This window comes from Mesitornis unicolor, unplaced genomic scaffold (genome assembly GCF_000695765.1).
Source record: "Mesitornis unicolor isolate BGI_N332 unplaced genomic scaffold, ASM69576v1 scaffold17263, whole genome shotgun sequence".
Lineage (NCBI taxonomy): Eukaryota > Metazoa > Chordata > Aves > Mesitornithiformes > Mesitornithidae > Mesitornis > Mesitornis unicolor.
Genome location: NW_010175532.1, coordinates 29988 through 48286, shown reverse-complemented (window position 1 = coordinate 48286; position 18299 = coordinate 29988). Strand labels below are relative to the sequence as shown.

At 38.5% G+C, this 18299-nt stretch overlaps 1 protein-coding gene across 1 annotated transcript in view; it reads right to left on the bottom strand.

Annotated features, from left to right (window-relative positions):
• EXT2 (exostosin glycosyltransferase 2) overlaps positions 1-18299 on the bottom strand; it is a 74401-nt gene that overhangs the window by 28095 nt on the left and 28007 nt on the right. The window contains exons 7-8 of the mRNA XM_010181424.1: positions 12891-13022; positions 989-1178 (exon numbers count right to left, since the gene is read on the bottom strand). Coding sequence (XP_010179726.1) covers positions 989-1178; positions 12891-13022 — 322 coding nt within the window. The remainder of the gene's footprint in view (positions 1-988; positions 1179-12890; positions 13023-18299) is intronic.

Here is an 18299-nt window from a genome sequence, read left to right as displayed (position 1 = left end):
AGTGTGTGCTGGAGCAGTTCGTGTGTGAGGGAACTGTGACCATGGGCAGACCCAGATTGGACTTTTCAGGACTTTTTTTCCCCTATGGAAAGGGGGCCACATGGAAGCACAGAGAGAGAGAAGAGACTGGGCTACTTCAGAGGAGCACATGGCGTGAAAACCAACTGCAACCCCCACTCCCCACTCAAGGCAAAAGGTGGGAGGGGGAGGTGAAGAAACTGGGAACAAAAGCTGAGCCTGGGAAGAAGGGAGGAGGTGTTTTGACTTTAAGATCTGGTTGTATCTCCCATTGTTCTACTCTGATGTTGGTAACAAACTAAAATTGTTTTGTTTTTCTTCCTTATGATGAGTCTGTGTTTTGCCTGTGACCTTTTTAAGTGGTGAGAAGCCCTCAGTTGTGCACTGGGCCTAAACCACGACAGACACATATGTTGTTATACTGGGCTTGACCGAGCATTTTCACAAGATATTCTGGTTGTGTGGAAACTTCTTTTTAGACACTCAGAATTTCCCAAATTTTCATTTCATCAGTCAAAATATTCACTGACTGTATAGCTTCAAGCATTCAAACTATTTTTCTGTTTAGAACCACATTTGCCCCAGAACTGTCTAGCAGTAGTAGTATTCACTGCAATGAGAGAGTGTCTACAGAGAAATAAACCCAAGCATTGACAAATCAAAGATGGGACTTCCCTTAGCACTCCTCAAAATAAAGTTAAGGACAGAAATGTTTCTGTAACTGTTGCATTTATTAGCTTTCATTCAGAAGTTAGCAGCTTTTTTCTTTTATTCTAATTGCCTTTTCTCATTTCACTATCAAAAACATTGCCACCAAAAAATTCTCCAAACGTATAATTTTGAAAGTAACCATGAAAGAGTTTTCAAAGAGATATTAATGAAGCAGAAGAGAGGTCATTCTGTAACAGGTGCAAGTAAGAATGCTACACGTGGTTTCACACTTCTCCACCACACCTACCATGGATCTTACCTTCTGGTGGATTCTTATTCTGGTTGTTCCAGACAACTAACAATTTGGACAGACTTGGCACTTTGGACACCTCCGTAATGACTCGGAAAAGGCTCTCCACTCGGTCGTAAGTCAAAACTATGGCTGTGAAACCCTGAGACTGAGGTGGGATCAATGGAAGGAAAAGTGGGTTGCTCACACTGCTCCATTTCTGTGAAGGAAAACAAGAAAACAGGAAAACAATTCAATTAAAGTGAATTATCACAGTAGGGAGTAATTCACATAGCCAGCACCTGTCAGATGTGGAATTTGCTCAGATCAGGCAGGTTGACTCTCCCATTCTGCCAAAAGTGGACTTCAGCAATTTCTCAAAACATTTTCTTAAACCTCTTTCTTAATTCAATTTTCCTTTTTGGCTAACTGTAACATTGCAAACAAGAGGAGTTTTAGGTAAAAAACAAAGTGGAAGAGGCAGACACATTTGTGGAGAAGGAAAACAACTTGAATTTTGAACCCATGACTGAATCATCATTTCAATCAGCATGACTGAATCTTCATTTACTAATCACTAATTCAAGACATTTATATTTATATCCAGGACTCAATAAACAAAGAGAAACTTAATCAGCACTACAATTTCAGAAGCAAAATAGAGTTAACAACAAAACCCAAGCAGCAAAAACATAAACCTGGTATGAAATGTGTACTGAAGCAAACAAGGCAAAAGCAGGCACTAAGAGGAATAATGTACTAACTTCCCCACAACTGTGTGTGTTCAACAGTGAAAAAAAATATCTATTGCATTAAAAAAAAACAACTGATGAATTTGAGAGTCATTTACTCCTCATGAATTTTAACTAGGGCATCCTTTTCAGGACTTTCAAGGTCTTACTTCAATACACTGCCAGCATAAGGAAGGCAGCTCAGCTGGCAAAAGACAAGACAGTCAACTCAATTCTCACTGAATGTGCCAACCTCCTTTGGAGCCGACAGTGTGGGGGAGGAAGCAGCGAAGGGACCATTCAATGGGAATGAAAGTATCAGTATTTCAGTCTCAACTTTTCCATTCCAGCTAATGTTCCAAGCAGGGGTCGGACAGAGGAGCAAAGGGAAAGACAAGACCTTTTGGGATGAGGTGAAAAGGGGAGTTGGGAAAGCAGAAACTGAGTAATGCTGTTTTGCAGAGAAGGCTTGAATCTTGGCCTGTAAAAACTATGAACACTCATAACTGCCAGCAATTTACAGAAATACTGTGAGAATCTCCAGCTAATCTCATACCATAAGCCTGCCTGTATCAGGAGGAAAGCAAGTTTTACAGACTCAAAGTTATCAGCTCATACTTGCACGAAATAAATGTTGCCATTTTTTGTGTCCTTATTTAGTCTCTGGGTTGCTCATACATCCAACAATCACCTTCCTCATCTTTAGCAGCTAGACACCTCTAACTAGAATAACTTCAAGGGCAAGGAGAACAGAAGGCCTCTTTACTGGAGGAGATCGTAACATTTTGACCATTTTGGCAAAGGATAAAAAATATGAACACATCAACACAGAAGGGGACATAAATATGTGAGGTAAAAGAGAGAAACTTTAAGTTAAGCATGGCATTGACACACTGTTTTATTCAGGATGGTCTAGGGATACGTTCCAGGCAAGGCTCTGTCAGCAGGAGTAATACCCTTTAGGAACTTCCTGAAATAGCTGGAAAGACGAGCTAGTCTTCAGCTACACACACTTTATCAAGTCTGGTACGAGTAGCATTCAACATAAACTTTGGTGAGGATCCTAAAGGAAAGCATGAAGTACTCGTTTTTACCCAACAGGAGCAACAGGGTAATGCAGAAATAAGTAATAGCATAATATGGAACTTCAGTTCATGAAAGGGACGTGGCTACCTGTGAGGACTACATTCAGTAACTCAGAAAACATATATCCATTACTTTAGCAACTGATACGTGCAGAGACAAATCTGCTTTCAGGTTATTACATTTCCTAAAATTAAAGCTTTTATACATACTTTTGCTAATTTTACAAGACAATTGGTGGCATATGGGGACAGCCCTCTGATTTTGCTCCAGCTTCAATAATTCCTACAGCAAATCACAATCTAAATGTTACCAGAGCATAATCCATCTCATTAAAGTTTTACAGACGCACTTCCACGCAACCCCCACCCCAAGACTGCTATTACCCAAATGACCCTTGTAATGTCAAGCAGCTTCTTAAAACAACTTTCAGAAACCTCTTTTCATTAATACTTGAAGCAGAGGTTTAATATACTCAGTAGAGTGCCAAGAAATCTTACATTTCTGCCCTACAAGAAGAAATAACTGGTAAACTATGGATAACGCTGTATTTACTACCTACGGGTGAGTATTACCACCTAAATTAATGGCTCCCATTTATCTAGCAACTTTTTATCTCTGGCCACAGCCAGATAATTTCTAACAAATTACTTGCTATAATATCCTTGGAAAAGGATGAATCCTTTTCTATCATCGAAGACTGTTTTGGGTACTTACAGGAAAAAAATATAGATGTATGTATGCGAGCACATGTATGTGTGCCTAAAAAAATTATCATACTTTCTCTGAAAAACTTAAGTTTTAGGTACACTACCTTCAGAAAGGCAATAAAATTCTTCCCTGCTGGTTATAACTTAGGAAAAATAAGGCAACTTTCAAGGTGGTTTTGCTCATGTATCTACTAAAGCATGATGGAGGGAGAGAAAAGCCTGTAGACACTCACTAATGGATGGGAGAACCAAGCCTCTCATTTGGGAACAACATTTCAAAAAGGCAATTAAGCATCTCTAAAGTGCCATTAAGAGCCAACCCCCTGCTGCCTGCCTGAAGAGTGTGTCTACAGTCTGAGACCTATTGACCCCACTTTCTGCAGGAAATCGGGCAAATTCAAGCCTCCATAATTTGCTAAAGTCTTCCAGATTTCTGCTTGGGAAAAGCAAACCATACAGGCAATTAATTCAACAGCAACCTAATTAAATCTTCATTATGGCAGCAAAGCATGAAATGGATAATGACAGAGGGATGGGTTCTCCCAGTCACTGCTCATGAAACCAAGTGAGGAAGGAACATTTGCTCCAGTCCCATCTTTATTAACATTCTTGATAGACATTCACAGGAACTTTCATTCTGGGAGAGAAGAGCAAACAACGACAGCAGATTGATCATCCATCACCTTTCTTTGACAAAGTGCTGACACTCAGCTGTGGATAAGACAACTCTTCACTCTTGCCCTCCCAGCTAATATCATTAGAGAACGCAGGGTAATTAATCGAAGATTAATAGGTTGTTTGCTGTGAATCATGTTTATGGGCAAAAAGGATCAAGTTCAAATGCCAGTTTCCTAAGAGTAATCTGATGTCATTTAAGTCTTGCAGTCTCAGTCATCTCACAGCTCTTTGCAGGTCACGTGAAAAGCCATCGTAGTAGGACCTGAATGACAGTGAGAAATTAGGGACAGCCTGAAGCTGGGAAGAGAGGAGAATTCAGGAACGGGTTTGTATACAGGGAAGTATTCAGACTGCTGCAGCTGTCCTGTGCATGCTTTCCACAAGTGTGCATGTGTAATACTGCCTTAGAAACAGGGCATCTTCCTTTACCATAGATACATCAAATATTGCTCTCCCTCTTGGTTATTAAAAAGAACTTGATTCTAGTTTAGGAAAAGTGAATACATTAAGGACAAAGCATCAAAGTAGTTGAATTCTCGTTACGTGGGATGCTTAAAGTTGGATTTGATGTGGAGTCTTCAGGTTCAAGTTAGCAGAGAAGTTTTAAATAGATCACACAGCAGGATACAGAAGTGAAATAGATGAGGGCTTCAGGACGTCAAAGAACACAATTGGACTGATTCTCAGTCCAATCATTATAAATCTTACAGAGCCTCAAAGTTGTTGGCAAAATACCAGACAAAACTTCCTATCTGGGTGTACACTGAATGCCGTTGAAAGAGACTTGAAGAAAGACACAGCAGACACATTATAAACTGCACCACAGAATGGTCTCCAGGAGAACAAGGCTGTGTAGGATGTCCCATACTACAGAAAAGAGTCAAGAACTGCCCAGTTATCATTTAATGGGAAAATTCAGTAACAGCATTTTAGAAGAATACAATTTCACTGCTCCCATGTTCAAGACAGTGCATTTTCCTCCCTGTGTACTTTACTTTCAACAACTAGGCTCAGTGCTAGTTGTAACCAACATATCAGTGAAAGCACAGTTTGAACAACTCCTCACTGGCTTTTAAAAGCACAGATATAAGAACAACAGTGTGCTGAAGTTAAACAGTAGCTGGGCAGGTCTATCCATCTAAGCAAAGCAAGGATATACGTTCTCTGCCTCCATGGGTAAGGCTTTTTCAGCTGGGTTGTTCTGAATATCAATCTAACCTCAATGTGGCTTCAATTATGAATTACCAGACCAAAACCAGCCTTGATTTATTCTATTTTGCTCCAATTATTCATGATAAGTTTTTATTGAATACTTTGAGAAAGTATTTCATCATGCTTCCCATCCTCAAGTGGTCATAGGGCAAAACCAAAGGAATTAACCCTCTCTGCTTCTCCAGAGCCAGCCACAGAGCTCACACTCTGCAGAATCACAGGCCAAGTTGCAGTGGCCACCATTTCACGTCTTGATGAAGATTACAAACCCTCCTCTAAAACATTTTAGACACAAGACACACAGAAGTTTCTACCTATTCCTGCTCGAGTGATGAAACCTGACACTGCCATGAATCACACATTTTGATTGCCAAATTACACAATGTAACTGTAACACTAAGTTATTCGGCATCTTTTTTTTTGTTTAGCTGTTTAAATCTAACCAGCTGTCTGAGCCCTTCTGACCAAATCTATTGGCTGAACACATTCTTTGATATAACAGCTCAGCTTCAGGCTCATCTTCTCAACTCCGTTTCAATACTGTGTCAAAGGAATAGATTTGCAGTGAGAAGAGGAGAATTATCAAGAGCTGAGTTAGTATTTAAAGTTGCCATAATACTTACGCTTCTTGGAATCTCTCCATTAATTTTATTGTCATTCTTTTGAATGAATAAGAATAATAAGAATATTATAACATTATAATCTTAATAAGAATATTCAAACAATTGGAAAGAGAACCAGGAAAAGGATTAATGTTTTACTATGTTGTTTTTTTTCCTCTTTTTGCTGGTGTAAGCCAACACAGCAGCTCCTGACCCAGAAAACCCACGGTGGGACAAAATCTGAACAGGGAAAATGGAGGTTAGCATACCTTTCATTCTCCCACAGCCAGAAAAGACAGTACTGAAAAGACAACTTGTGGCATCCAAAGCAACAAAGTAACTTTTTTTTTTAAAGTTAATGACTCCCATTACATAAAGTAAAGCTACAGAGTTATGAAGCCACAGGAGACACCAGGCAGTGCAACAAACAAGGTAAGAACAACAATGATGGGACCCTCGCCTTTGGACAGCAGAAATGTAGTTTCTTTGAGGGCATCCAAAAACCAGCTTTGCTAAGGTTAAAAACATGCCTCTCACTTGTATGTTTAGGAGTCTACTTCGAAGTGAAAGACAAAGCAAAAAACTCTTGGATAAAATAAAACCTAACAGTATCAAATGGTAAGGTGTAGTCTTAAGAAAAATAAGGTAATTCAAATGACAGACATGAAATTCAGTTCCTGATTCTGTCACCTAAATTTAAAAAAGTGTTGCTCATGCCTCAAAGGACGTAATTCATAATGGAAGTAAACCTACACACTAGGTACCACCCACACAACACAGGATAACTGCGAGGTTACCTACCAGCGTGTAAGAGGAATCCCAGTCTCTGGGCAGGTAAGTTAAATAACCAACTGTTACATCATGTTTCATATACACAAATATCAACAGTTATAGCTGAATACATGTGGTACACTCACCTCGTCCGTAACATGAACACTGGGAAAACATATACTAAATAAGTTTCAGTTTATTGATAAGAAAGAATATCTATCTTTCAACATGGTAAAAAAAGCAAAATTTCACCCAGCTGATTCAAACCATCACATAAAGTAGCTGGAAATACAGCAGGAACAGGAACAAATATTGTTCAGTGGAAAAAATACCAGACGTGCATTGCCCAGAAAAATGCCAGCTTGTTCCTATTTACAGGTAAATAAATAAAGCATATGTTAATATTTGCTTAATGCTTTGAAAATAAGTAATGGTGCTAAGGTGGAAGTACAGATACAACAGTGTCCTTATCTGAGACTGAGGGCTGTAAAATACTACTCAAAGAACTTAGAAATAGTTTAATCATTTAACAAGCATCAACTCTTGGTAACTGGCAGAAGCCCACGAAGTACTCTGTAAATGAATATATTTAGGCTTTGTTAAATGAATGGCACTTTTTGCGCTAAGGTAATTTGGCTATTTTAGTTTAAACCAAATGATGGTGCTGTTTTCTCTGCCTCACTGGGAGAAATGAAATCTGGTATGTTTATTGTTCAGCATAGTGATATTCTCAAGTGATTATTAAACTATGGCCTGAATTCTCCAAGGTCAAAGCTCAAAAGCAGCCCCTGACAAAAATACTCCTCTTATGTTTTATAGGTCTACATTATAAACAGGCTTGAAAGAACAAAAGCAGCTAAAGAAATCTGGAAAAACTCTGTTGTGACTAAACCATGACACCATGCTTTACTCATCTTTCAGAAACCCATATATGTTAGCAAGGTACGAGGCAAAGAAAGAATAAAATCTAAGTAATTGACAAAGAAGCACAAGTGAGAAAGTAATTCACCTTTACTAGAGCACAACAAAGTACCTAATTGAAGATACCAGATCACATCTCAACCCCAGGTCATTCGTTCTCATCCAGCTCAAAGCAGTAACCATCAGTAGACGTGGTCATTTGCTGGCTTACTTGAATGTAACTGACTGCCCCGATAATGAATAATGGCTGGACCAAGAAATACAAAAGGCATTAAACTCGCATGCTTGCAACAAAAGACGTGAGGGACTCAAGTGGTCCAGGAATTAATTTCAGGCCCCAAACCCATCACTCACCTCTATTCATTAAAATGAGAAAATATCTTGCAGTGCATTTTTATTGAAAGTATTATTCCACAACATATTAGCATGTTACATGCCACTGCTCTTCTACTTTCTCAACAGGATAGTGGATGAGTAGGAAAATAATCCACTTTACAATGTATGTGGGGTGGTTAGTAGGTCGAGAGAGGTTCTCCTCCCCCTCTACTCTGCCCTGGTGAGACCGCATCTGGAATATTGTGTCCAGTTCTGGGCCCCTCAGTTCAAGAAGGACAGGGAACTGCTGGAGAGAGTCCAGTGTAGGGCTACAAAGATGATCAAGGGAGTGGAGCATCTCCCTTATGAGGAGCGGCTGAGGGAGCTGGGTCTCTTTAGTTTGCAGAAGAGGAGACTGAGGGGAGACCTCATTCATGTTTATAAATATTTAAAGGGTGAGTGTCACGAGGATGGAGCCAGGCTCTTCTCGGTGACAAACAATGATAGGACAAGAGGTAATGGGCACAAGGGTAATGGGAGGAGGTTCTACTTAAATTTGAGAAGAAACTTCTTCTCAGTGAGGGTGACAGAGCACTGGACCAGGCTGCCCAGAGAGGTTGTGGAGTCTCCTTCTCTGCAGACATTCAAAACCCGCCTGGACACCTTCCTGTGCAACCTCATCTGGGTGTTCCTGCTCCGGCAGGGGGATTGGACTGGATGATCTTTTGAGGTCCCTTCCAATCCCTAACGTTCTGTGGTTCTGTGATTCTGTGATTCTGTATTTTTTTTCCCTAGAAAAGGCCAACAGTCTTCAGTCAACCCATACCAACACGTCAAACTCTCAGCCCACTTTCTTAATGTAATGTACTAAATATGGAATTAACTGCATACACGTTTATCTTCTGTGTACCTTACACTCCCTCCTGCACTGCTGCTGTATCCACACTGTGGTGAAGATGCTTGGGCAACAGTCTCACTAATACTTTTAGCCAATATAAGCCAAACTAATGCCAAAAAAAGCAGCCTTCCAGCCACCCGGGCCCTCCCTTGCCTTCCACCCTATTCCCCCTCTTATTCTTTTTTTCTTTTGCTGCATAAGTTTTACATGAGGAGAATTATTTCAGTTAATTCACCACAAGTGAATTGGGAAATTCAAAATGAAGGTAGCATATAGAGAGTGAAACCATTGTCAAACTGTAGAAGAGTGCAGGACTGCTTCTTTTGGCAACAGAACCTGCTAACAGTGTTTTAAAATGTTTGAGGCACTACAGACTCAACACAAGGCGTTTACTTGAGGAATAAAGCTTATCTATAGGCAGCTCCAGCCATGAGTACACCTCACTGATTTTAAATGTGTGAATATCACTTTCATGCTGACTGTCCAAGGTAACAGTCATCCTCTCAGATATAAACATCAGTGTAATTTTGCTGAAAAGAGAATAATCATTATTATGTTTACAGATATGTCCTAATCCTAATTTGAAGTATCAGAGTTCAAAATAAAGCAAAGATAAAATCTGCAGAAAATAGCTGTAAGTCTCTACTGGTCCCACCTCACAAGCAACATCAAACTTGAGGCAGCCTTTTGGAAAAGATGCAGCTTTCTCTTCATAGGTGGTGGTACTAAAAACTTACTTAATCAAATATTTGAGGCTCCTAAAATCTCTTTTATATAGAATACTTACAGGCTGTAACCTGTTAAATGTTTGCTAACTTAAAATAGATTCAACTGTACCATGGTCAAAATAATAAAAGGCAGTACTACAGGAAACCATAGGAAATAGACTGAAATTACATGACGAATCTTAAAACTGGAAGCAAACTCATGAGGCTGCAATAGCTCAACAAAATGCAGAGCAAAATGTGCACCTAGGAGAGTTATGAGCTACCCTCACCGTCAAAGTACAAATAACGTTTTTACAGATTTTACACGTGAAGCAGTTGTAACAAGCAGCACAACAATTAACAACCAGGCCATTTTACCGAGCTCAGTGTTTCCTGTTACTTCTCAGATCCCAGTGACACTAAGCAAAATCAACTTCTCTAAGCACACAAGGAAAAAGAAACCTCAAATCAAGGAGACAGGTGGGTAAGCAACCACAGTCAAGTGTTCTCTCTAGCTGAGGATTCTCCTCTGCATCATGATCTTGTACTGACAGCAAGCCCTTCTTTCTGTTAGAAAGCTGTACTAGTCCTAGCAAGTGAGCTCATAAACCCACTAAAGCTGGCCTTTTCTGTGTAAATATTCCACAAGTAAATCCATGCTTTCATTTTCAAAGCTTCACTATTCAGAGTGAAGTTATGGAAGTACAGCTCTGCCCATTAACACAAGAATTTCTGACACCCAGAATTTATGACTCTTGCACATTTCACTGTGGTGTTAACTCACAGGTGCTTCATTTAAAAGTTACCCATCTGAGGCTGGTCCCAGAGCCAGGATATAACTACTTTAAATGCTTCAGTTAGTAATGATCTTGAAGATTATTTAGAGAAGGTTATGGCTATTTTCATGTAAAGGAGTAACACAGACAAGACATCTTTAGTTATTTTGTCTTATCAGAGTTAGAGGATACAGTTGCCATCTTCTGCCACTCAAATGTACACACGTACTTGCTTTCCAACTACAATGTTTCATTCGGGCTTACTAGAAATTGTAACTGCTATGAAAGGACATTACACAGAGCTTAGGTAAGAAACACACTCAGGCTTAAGCAGATTCCCCTACCGAGCAGACAGCAACTATGGAATTCCAACTAGCACAATTATTTTAAAAACCCCAACCCATTAATATAACTATTATTAAATTTATTTGCTTATTAAATTTACTAGCAGATATTCTATATATATCATCACCTTCTAAATTGTCTGAAGTGAGAGATCAGACGAGTCTTGAAAAATATGCTACCCTACAGACCACAGCTGTAGTATACTCTGATCTCAAAGAAATAAAATACATTCACAGAAATAAAAAAATCTCAAAGATAAATTGGAGAAGGCTCCAGTTATTTGCTTTGAATGAAAGAACAAGGGTCAAACCCAAACAGTATTATCTGGGTTTAAAAAAGAAAAAATAAAAAGAAAAAGCAGCACCTTACAGAAGGACATTTTCATACGTGCTTTGAGTAGCTACCAAAATCCGGGTTAAAGGTATCACAGGATTGTGTACTGCTGTTCCACAGATTTAACTGCTCTGGAGCAATTCCTGATCTGACTCTCTGAGAAAGGGTCACAAGCAATCTGTGTTGCTGGCTAATACAGAGCTTACACAGCCTACAAAGAAACATTTAATGATATATCTGTTTCGGACTGAAGCAAGAAATGAATTCATGCACATTTTAAGCAATTTTCATAGACCAGGATAAACAAATTCATTCAATTGAGATATAAAATCACCAAGGAACTGATCATTCATGGCATGAGAGAGGCACGATACGAGGTGTTCACTCCAACGTCCTGGAAAAACTCCAGGCTGCCTAATTGCAGTCAGCCTTTACCTTTTCTTTGCAATTGCACGCTGATACAATATTCCTGCCTACTCCCTGTCCTGCTCTAGCACGGCATTGCTGTTATGTGTTCCTCCACAGCTTCGGAGCTCTGTTCCGTGTGTTGCTGTGTCTGTGGTCGTAAACCTGCTGAAGGACCTTTAGGCTAAATGACTAATACAAATATTTTTCCCAAGTATGTATATCAAAAAGAAAAAAAAAAGGAGCCTGCCCACTGCTCAGAGGAAGATTAGCTTCCCCAGAAATGGATGGGTTTCCAGTATTGTAGACAACCCAGTGGAAGATGTTTTTGTGTCTCCTTTAAAAGACTGAGTAATCCTAAAGCCATTTCCTTCATTTTACCAGGTGTTTCAAGGTGCTTGTTTTGCTAGCAAAATCTGAAGGTGTTAGGATGTTCTGATCCCCTTCTTGCACAGTAGATACTTACTTTTGTGCAGCTTAATTTCTTCCTTAAATATTGACAAGTGCCACATTTGCTCTATAGGCAATGACAACAGTAGATTACTCATGCCTTTAGCTAGGCAATGGAAAATCGTCTGCTGAAACCCAGCAAGGAGTTTCTGGCTTTTTGTCAGCAGCTGTTACACTCCACTGGCCTGAAGAGTTTAAATAAACCACACTCTCCTCCTGAGCATTCCTACCCAGCTTTCAGAGAAACCCTGACAGTTAACAAGTTTGGTTTTATTAGTAAAACAAAACTATTTTTTACATTTTGACACAGAGAAAATTAACTGATTATGAGTGAAAATCATCCACAGGCTTTTATATAGTGAAAAAATCAGAAACAGCTGCTTGGTGCAGAAGGTTAATTAATCCTTCAGTCTTTCTTCTAACAGTGCTGGGTTCAACTGGTGAAAGTTTTTTTTTCCTTAAGAAAAAAAATACCACAGCAAAACTTTGATCACCAGTTTCTGTGTGAGAGAAATTGCATAGAAATAACATGGAAAAATGTAGGCACAGGAATAATTAGCTACTCCATTAGAATTACATGAAAGAGCCTTGCAGATTGTTTAAGATCTTCAGTATTTCCACCAACTATTTCCACTTTCCAATTATTAATTTTTAAGAGCACTGAACAACATTAAATTCAACAGAAATAAAAAGTGTGTGTATATGCATGCATGAAAAATAAATAAACATATAAACAAGCTAGCAATTTAGTGTTTGCAACAGCAAAAGTTAAAAGTTCGCATTTCACTGCCAGGACATAAAATGAACTTCTAGTTACTTTGCCAGTTGTCATAAAATATATTAGCTTCATCTGTGCAAGTTACCAACACAACACACACACACACAAACACACATACACAGAATTATTACCCAGTTTCATAGCACATACCTTTTATATGAGGGAAAAAAACAAACGCACAATTCGTTTTATGAGTGAATCCAACAAATTCACTTACCACAGCTGGGGGATCATTCCATTCTTCATAAGAAATGGCAGCATATGGGTAAATTCTATCATTGATAATCTGAAGAGTAGCAAGAGCAATTGCTTTCATAGACCGAAAATATGCTTCCCAGAACCACCTTGCCTGTAATGAGAATAAAGCTCACTTTCACACTGCACAGATCCAGTGCTTAATAATCAATTTTGGCTCACCATGCACAATCTGTTCCATGCAGTCTACAAGTCAGGTGGAAATTAAATTAGAAGGCATGTTTATTGTAGCTAGGATATTTCCATAGAGCCTGAAGGCTTCAAATTCAACTCCACTCCTTCAAAAACCAGGATTTACAGCCAATAAAAAAAACCAGCAGCATTACTTTGCAAGTGATTAAACAGAATGAGAATACTTGAAGGAATCAGTTGCTCTCACACTTTTATCATAGGTTTTCCTCTTGAAAAATGTCAAAAGCAGTTCAACCAAAAAACAGGAGAAATTGCTGTTATACTCAGCTTTTCCAAGGCAGAGGAATCCACAGTGCAGCTAAAGAGCAGAAAAAAGCATAAAGTCTAAAAGGTCCCTTTAACATCAATATCAGAGACAGTTGATCAGCTAGAGAATGTCAGTACTCACGAACCCCACCAAATGAATACCTTCTCAAGTACTCTAAAAACCAAATATTATTTATACAAGTAAATATTAAGATCTTTACATAAAAGTACATGCATATGCCAATTTGTCACAATCATTAACCTAGGCAAATTCACAACACGGGCAGATGCCCTGAATTTCACAGCTGAGTTGTTTTCAAGCTAAGGTCTCAAACAGCAAGTTTTAATCTTGTCTCAGTTTCTAAATAAGACAGAAATGCTGCAAAAATGCAAGGTTTTGGAAATGAAATTGTTGACTAATCTGATTCGCCATTAGAGATATAAACATACTTTTTAAATGCCTAGAACCATCAAATGATCCCGTAGGACCCCATTCAACCCAGAAAGAAACATGCTTTGCCAATAAATGTAGTTCAAGTGTTTTGGCTCAAGAGATGTCAATTCTTTTCAACCTAATTTTAATTCAGGAGGCTCCAGCACCTTGAAGTGTCCAGAAGGTAATTTTATTTGCAGTCTCCCTATGGTTCAGTATCAACTATAAAGAGTATGTATTTGCATAGGAAAATTAAAACAAAAGACATTTTTTCAATAACTGGAAGTTTAAGAAGCTTTCAGAGCCAGAACACAACTGAAGACAACATACAAATTTGGGCAAGTGCTATGGATTCCTTTAACAGCAAAAAGTCTCCAGAGATAGGCTGGTTTTAAGCACATGCTATGAGAATATTAAATTATATTATTTTGAATATTAAGTTACTGAAGGAATGCCAAGCTTCTGGAAGTACAGACATTAAGAAGGATCAAAAATAACTCTCACTTAGCTGTTGTTACCAATTGCCAGTGTGTCTCACTCTTAAGGTCATTACTTTTTAATAGATGAAAAAGAGTGATTCCTACACATACACTTCATGCTGGAGCATTCCTAGGCTAAATAAAAGTGTACAGGAAAGATTACAAGTAGGGAAAATCCAAATTCACAAGCAAACTTGCACATATTCATGCAGATGCTACCCTGCACTTTACTGGCAGTGTTAAGCTGTGGGATTCAGAACTAAAGACCCATTGCAAAACACTGGCCCTAACGCTCTACTTTGTGGGTAGTTTTTAAAACAGGTTCTTCAGAATAGTTCTGTTAAATATTTAAGATGAAAAAATGCATGTTACAATTAAAAAGGCAAACTAGGAAAGAGAAAAATGGTCTCTGGAGTACTACCTTTATTGTGAGAAAACACTGACAGCCGAGTATTTCAAAATTTTATTAAGGAGACTGATGACTATGTCCAAAAATTACACTTCTCTGGAGCTTGTTATCCAGAGAGTGCAAAGCAATTGCACTCTAGAACAGAATCACTTCCTTCTCCTTATTTCTGTCCCTGGTAGGACTGAACAGCTGGATAACAGGCCAATTACCAAGAACGTAGAACAAAATAAATATTACGTCCAACTGTAAAAGCAGAATTATATAAACAGGTAAGAATAAATAATGTTTGCCTTCCTAAAACGCCAGAAAGACACTAAATAAAGCAAACACCACATGCTAAGCAAAGACATAAGTATTCCTTTCCCTATGCCCCATCTCTTACGAAAAATGTATTCTCCAGAACTCTGCAGCGACTGATTTAAAAAGAAAATCAGAAGTAGATTAAGAATTAAAATTGGCCAGAACAGGAAACCTTTCTATTAAAGTACCCTGAAAAAATCAAGAGTAAGAACACATATTTCAAATTTCATTTTCACATCAGATAACAGTTTAGAACCACTGCTATAAGCAGCACTAAGTAGGAAGGAGAAAATATTTATGCAGCCTTTTAACATATAACTTTATAAAGCAATTAAGTAGTTATTATTTGTATGAAATACACACAGGACTGTGCATTTCATTGTTATTAAATGACAGCATTCCTATACTGTTCTAACTCTAAGACTGTTTATTAATACTGTAGCTTCATAACAAAGCTATTTTTCTAGGATGGACCTGATCTAGCTTCTCTTTGCTGAAAGAATGTGCCTAATGTCAGGCAAGATTACACCTCCATACCAGAAGCAAAACTGGAGAAGAGGGCAGAGGGAATTTACTTTGTATAGACTAATATTTATGTAATTAATTTTTTGTAAAGAGCTAGAAAATGTTCCCACAGTTGACTGTAATTTTTTGGAGTTATGTTTCTTTAAGGCAGAACTCAAAACCTTCTAAGGGGATTCAAAGTCTCCAAACAGATGTTTCAGGGTCTCATTACTTCCTCCCCACCTTGTTTGCTTTTATAAAGCAGAACTGATTAACATGGCTTGCTAGTGTCTGCTGCTCAGCATGCTAAGTTGCTAAACATCTTGGGAAAGTTTTCTATTGGGACGATGGACGTTGATTCCATTTGAAATGTATTTTCTGCTCTACTTGGTGTGGTTGAAAAGTTTATGTTGGAATGTAACAAATACCTAGGAGGGATAAAAATTCCATGAATGCATTTGGGATACAGGAGAGAGAAACAACAACCACCAACGGAAAAAAAAAGAGATATCTGCTCCTGACTCCTGTGCCAACTTTCTTACAACTTCCTTAGTATTCTTACATAGTTTTTCTGAGATGTCCATTTCTCTTTCCCATATCCATGAATTCAGAAGACTAATGGTTATATACTTAAGAGTAGCTTTAATACACAGGGTAATGTTTATAAGGTATTGCAATTTTAACATACTAATTAAAGCTACCTGAAAACCTTTCAAGATCTTGAAATAAATAATCCGTAACTACAGGTCTTCAACATAGGATTGATTATACACAGCCCACAGCTATGGTATGGTCAAGCTACCATTCCTTTCAACTTGAACTGAAATTAACTTCTAGTACTCTAGTAGTCTGCTTGATGAGGTTTCAGAATTTTCTAAGGAAACACACTATGTGGACCACAGACTTGTAGAGAATGCTGACTTTGTATACACTAAATATTGCTTAGGTTACAGTCAATCTAAATTGTAAATAGAGATCAAAGGTGTACACTGTACAACTGCCAAAATGACACAGATGAACATACGTTAACCTATGGGATCTTGTTCTGGGTGTATGGCTTACCAAGAATTGCAAACAGGTATTTAAGAAACACAGCTTTTCTTCCCCTTCTAAATTTCTAGATAAATAGAAAATCTAAGATAGAGCCAAGATGAAAGACAGAAAAGCATTACTTTCTGTAGCAGTTTTACAAACATGTAGAAGAGTCAGATGTACAGTACTGAATGACTTGACTGAGAATGAGAAATACATTATATCATTGAGTTGCTCAATGGGTTCAGAAGTGACTGGAGTCTCTAATAATACAATAGATTCCCCATGAAATTAATTCACATGAATTCAGTTTCTGCAGAAAATTTTGCAAAGCCAAGACAGCCTCACCATGAAAGCCAAAGTCTGAAGGAACCAGAGACCAAAATCTCCCCCCTCTCCAGGTGGTGAGCTCTGCAGACCAAGGTCACAACCATGGGCATGCCAGGAGGTAGCCCTAAGCTGTTTCTCTTCCTTCCTCCACACCCCAGTTTCAACTGCTGCATCATTACATCAGCCATTAAAATCCACCATTTTCTGTAAAGGCTAAAATTGCTTGATATAATGTACAGGTAGTATTTTATATATAAAACATATATATATTATATATATATCTCTAGAAATACCGACACACACTTTGAAGAACACTAGGCAATAACTAACTGTAAGACAAAAGAAAAAGTTGAGAAACTTTGTGTAGTTTTCTTCCTCAAAACTGCAGGTGGTATGGGGCATTTTGCATTTCTTCAACCAAGTAAGCAAGCATTGAAACCAAAAGTTCAGTTTTGTTTGTTTTCACTTCCAGGATTTTGTTCAGGTGGACTACAAAGAAACTAAACCAACAATATTCAGCACATCAGGGTAAGATGCAAGAGCTTGGGACAGAAGCATTTGCAGTTATTTTCATAGGAGACAACAGGCAGCAGCACACAGCAATAGCGCAGCATACTCATAGAAAGTAACATTTATTTAGGTGAGGTGTTATTTTCCTTAGAAATAAACACACTGGAGGGCCTAGCATCTCTTTATAAGCTCTTTACAAGCCAGCATAGCATCAGGTTACAAAGTCCATTCACATAATGTTTATAAGTTCTGGTGTTAATGCCACTAATGGTGCTCCGGTGTAGAGTGCAAGACAGATCAATGTAAATCTTTTGATTAGTTTGTGAAAAGAAAAACACTGGGCATGAGGCAAGGAAAAGCATACTTTCTGTAACATTTAGATCAAGAGGAAAACAGTTCATGAAAGGAACTTTCTAGTCTCCTGTCTTTTCACAGCCCGTGATTTGGCGGGAGTTGGTAAAGTTAGCAAAAGGGGTAAAAACAAGATTCGCAAAAGAGTAGTAAAAGTTAACTGCCTATAAACCACCACTTCTCTCAGCTTTTAGGTCAGGCGCCACAATGTTGTAAGATTTTTGCCCCACTGCAGGAGTTCAGTGTTTCCAAAATGCCTTGGAGAGATTTACAAGGCCTTGAAATATAACCATTTTCACATTGGCTGGGGTGACTCTCCATAAATGCTTTCTCTTCTTGATGGCTCTTGGTCTTCCTGGTTTTTACTCCATGACCAGCTGGGTTAAGGAAGCCGTGCTGAAGAAAAGAGCGTGGCCAAGGTGCTGCAGCAGCACTGGCCTGGAAGTTTGGTGATCTTACTTTCAATCCATGTTCTGTTACTTATTTACAGTTAAATGCTTGACGTTCATTTGATTTCTCACTTCTGCTTCAGTCTCCCAACAGTATGTGTAACATTCATCTCACAGAGACGTGAGGCTGGTAAAA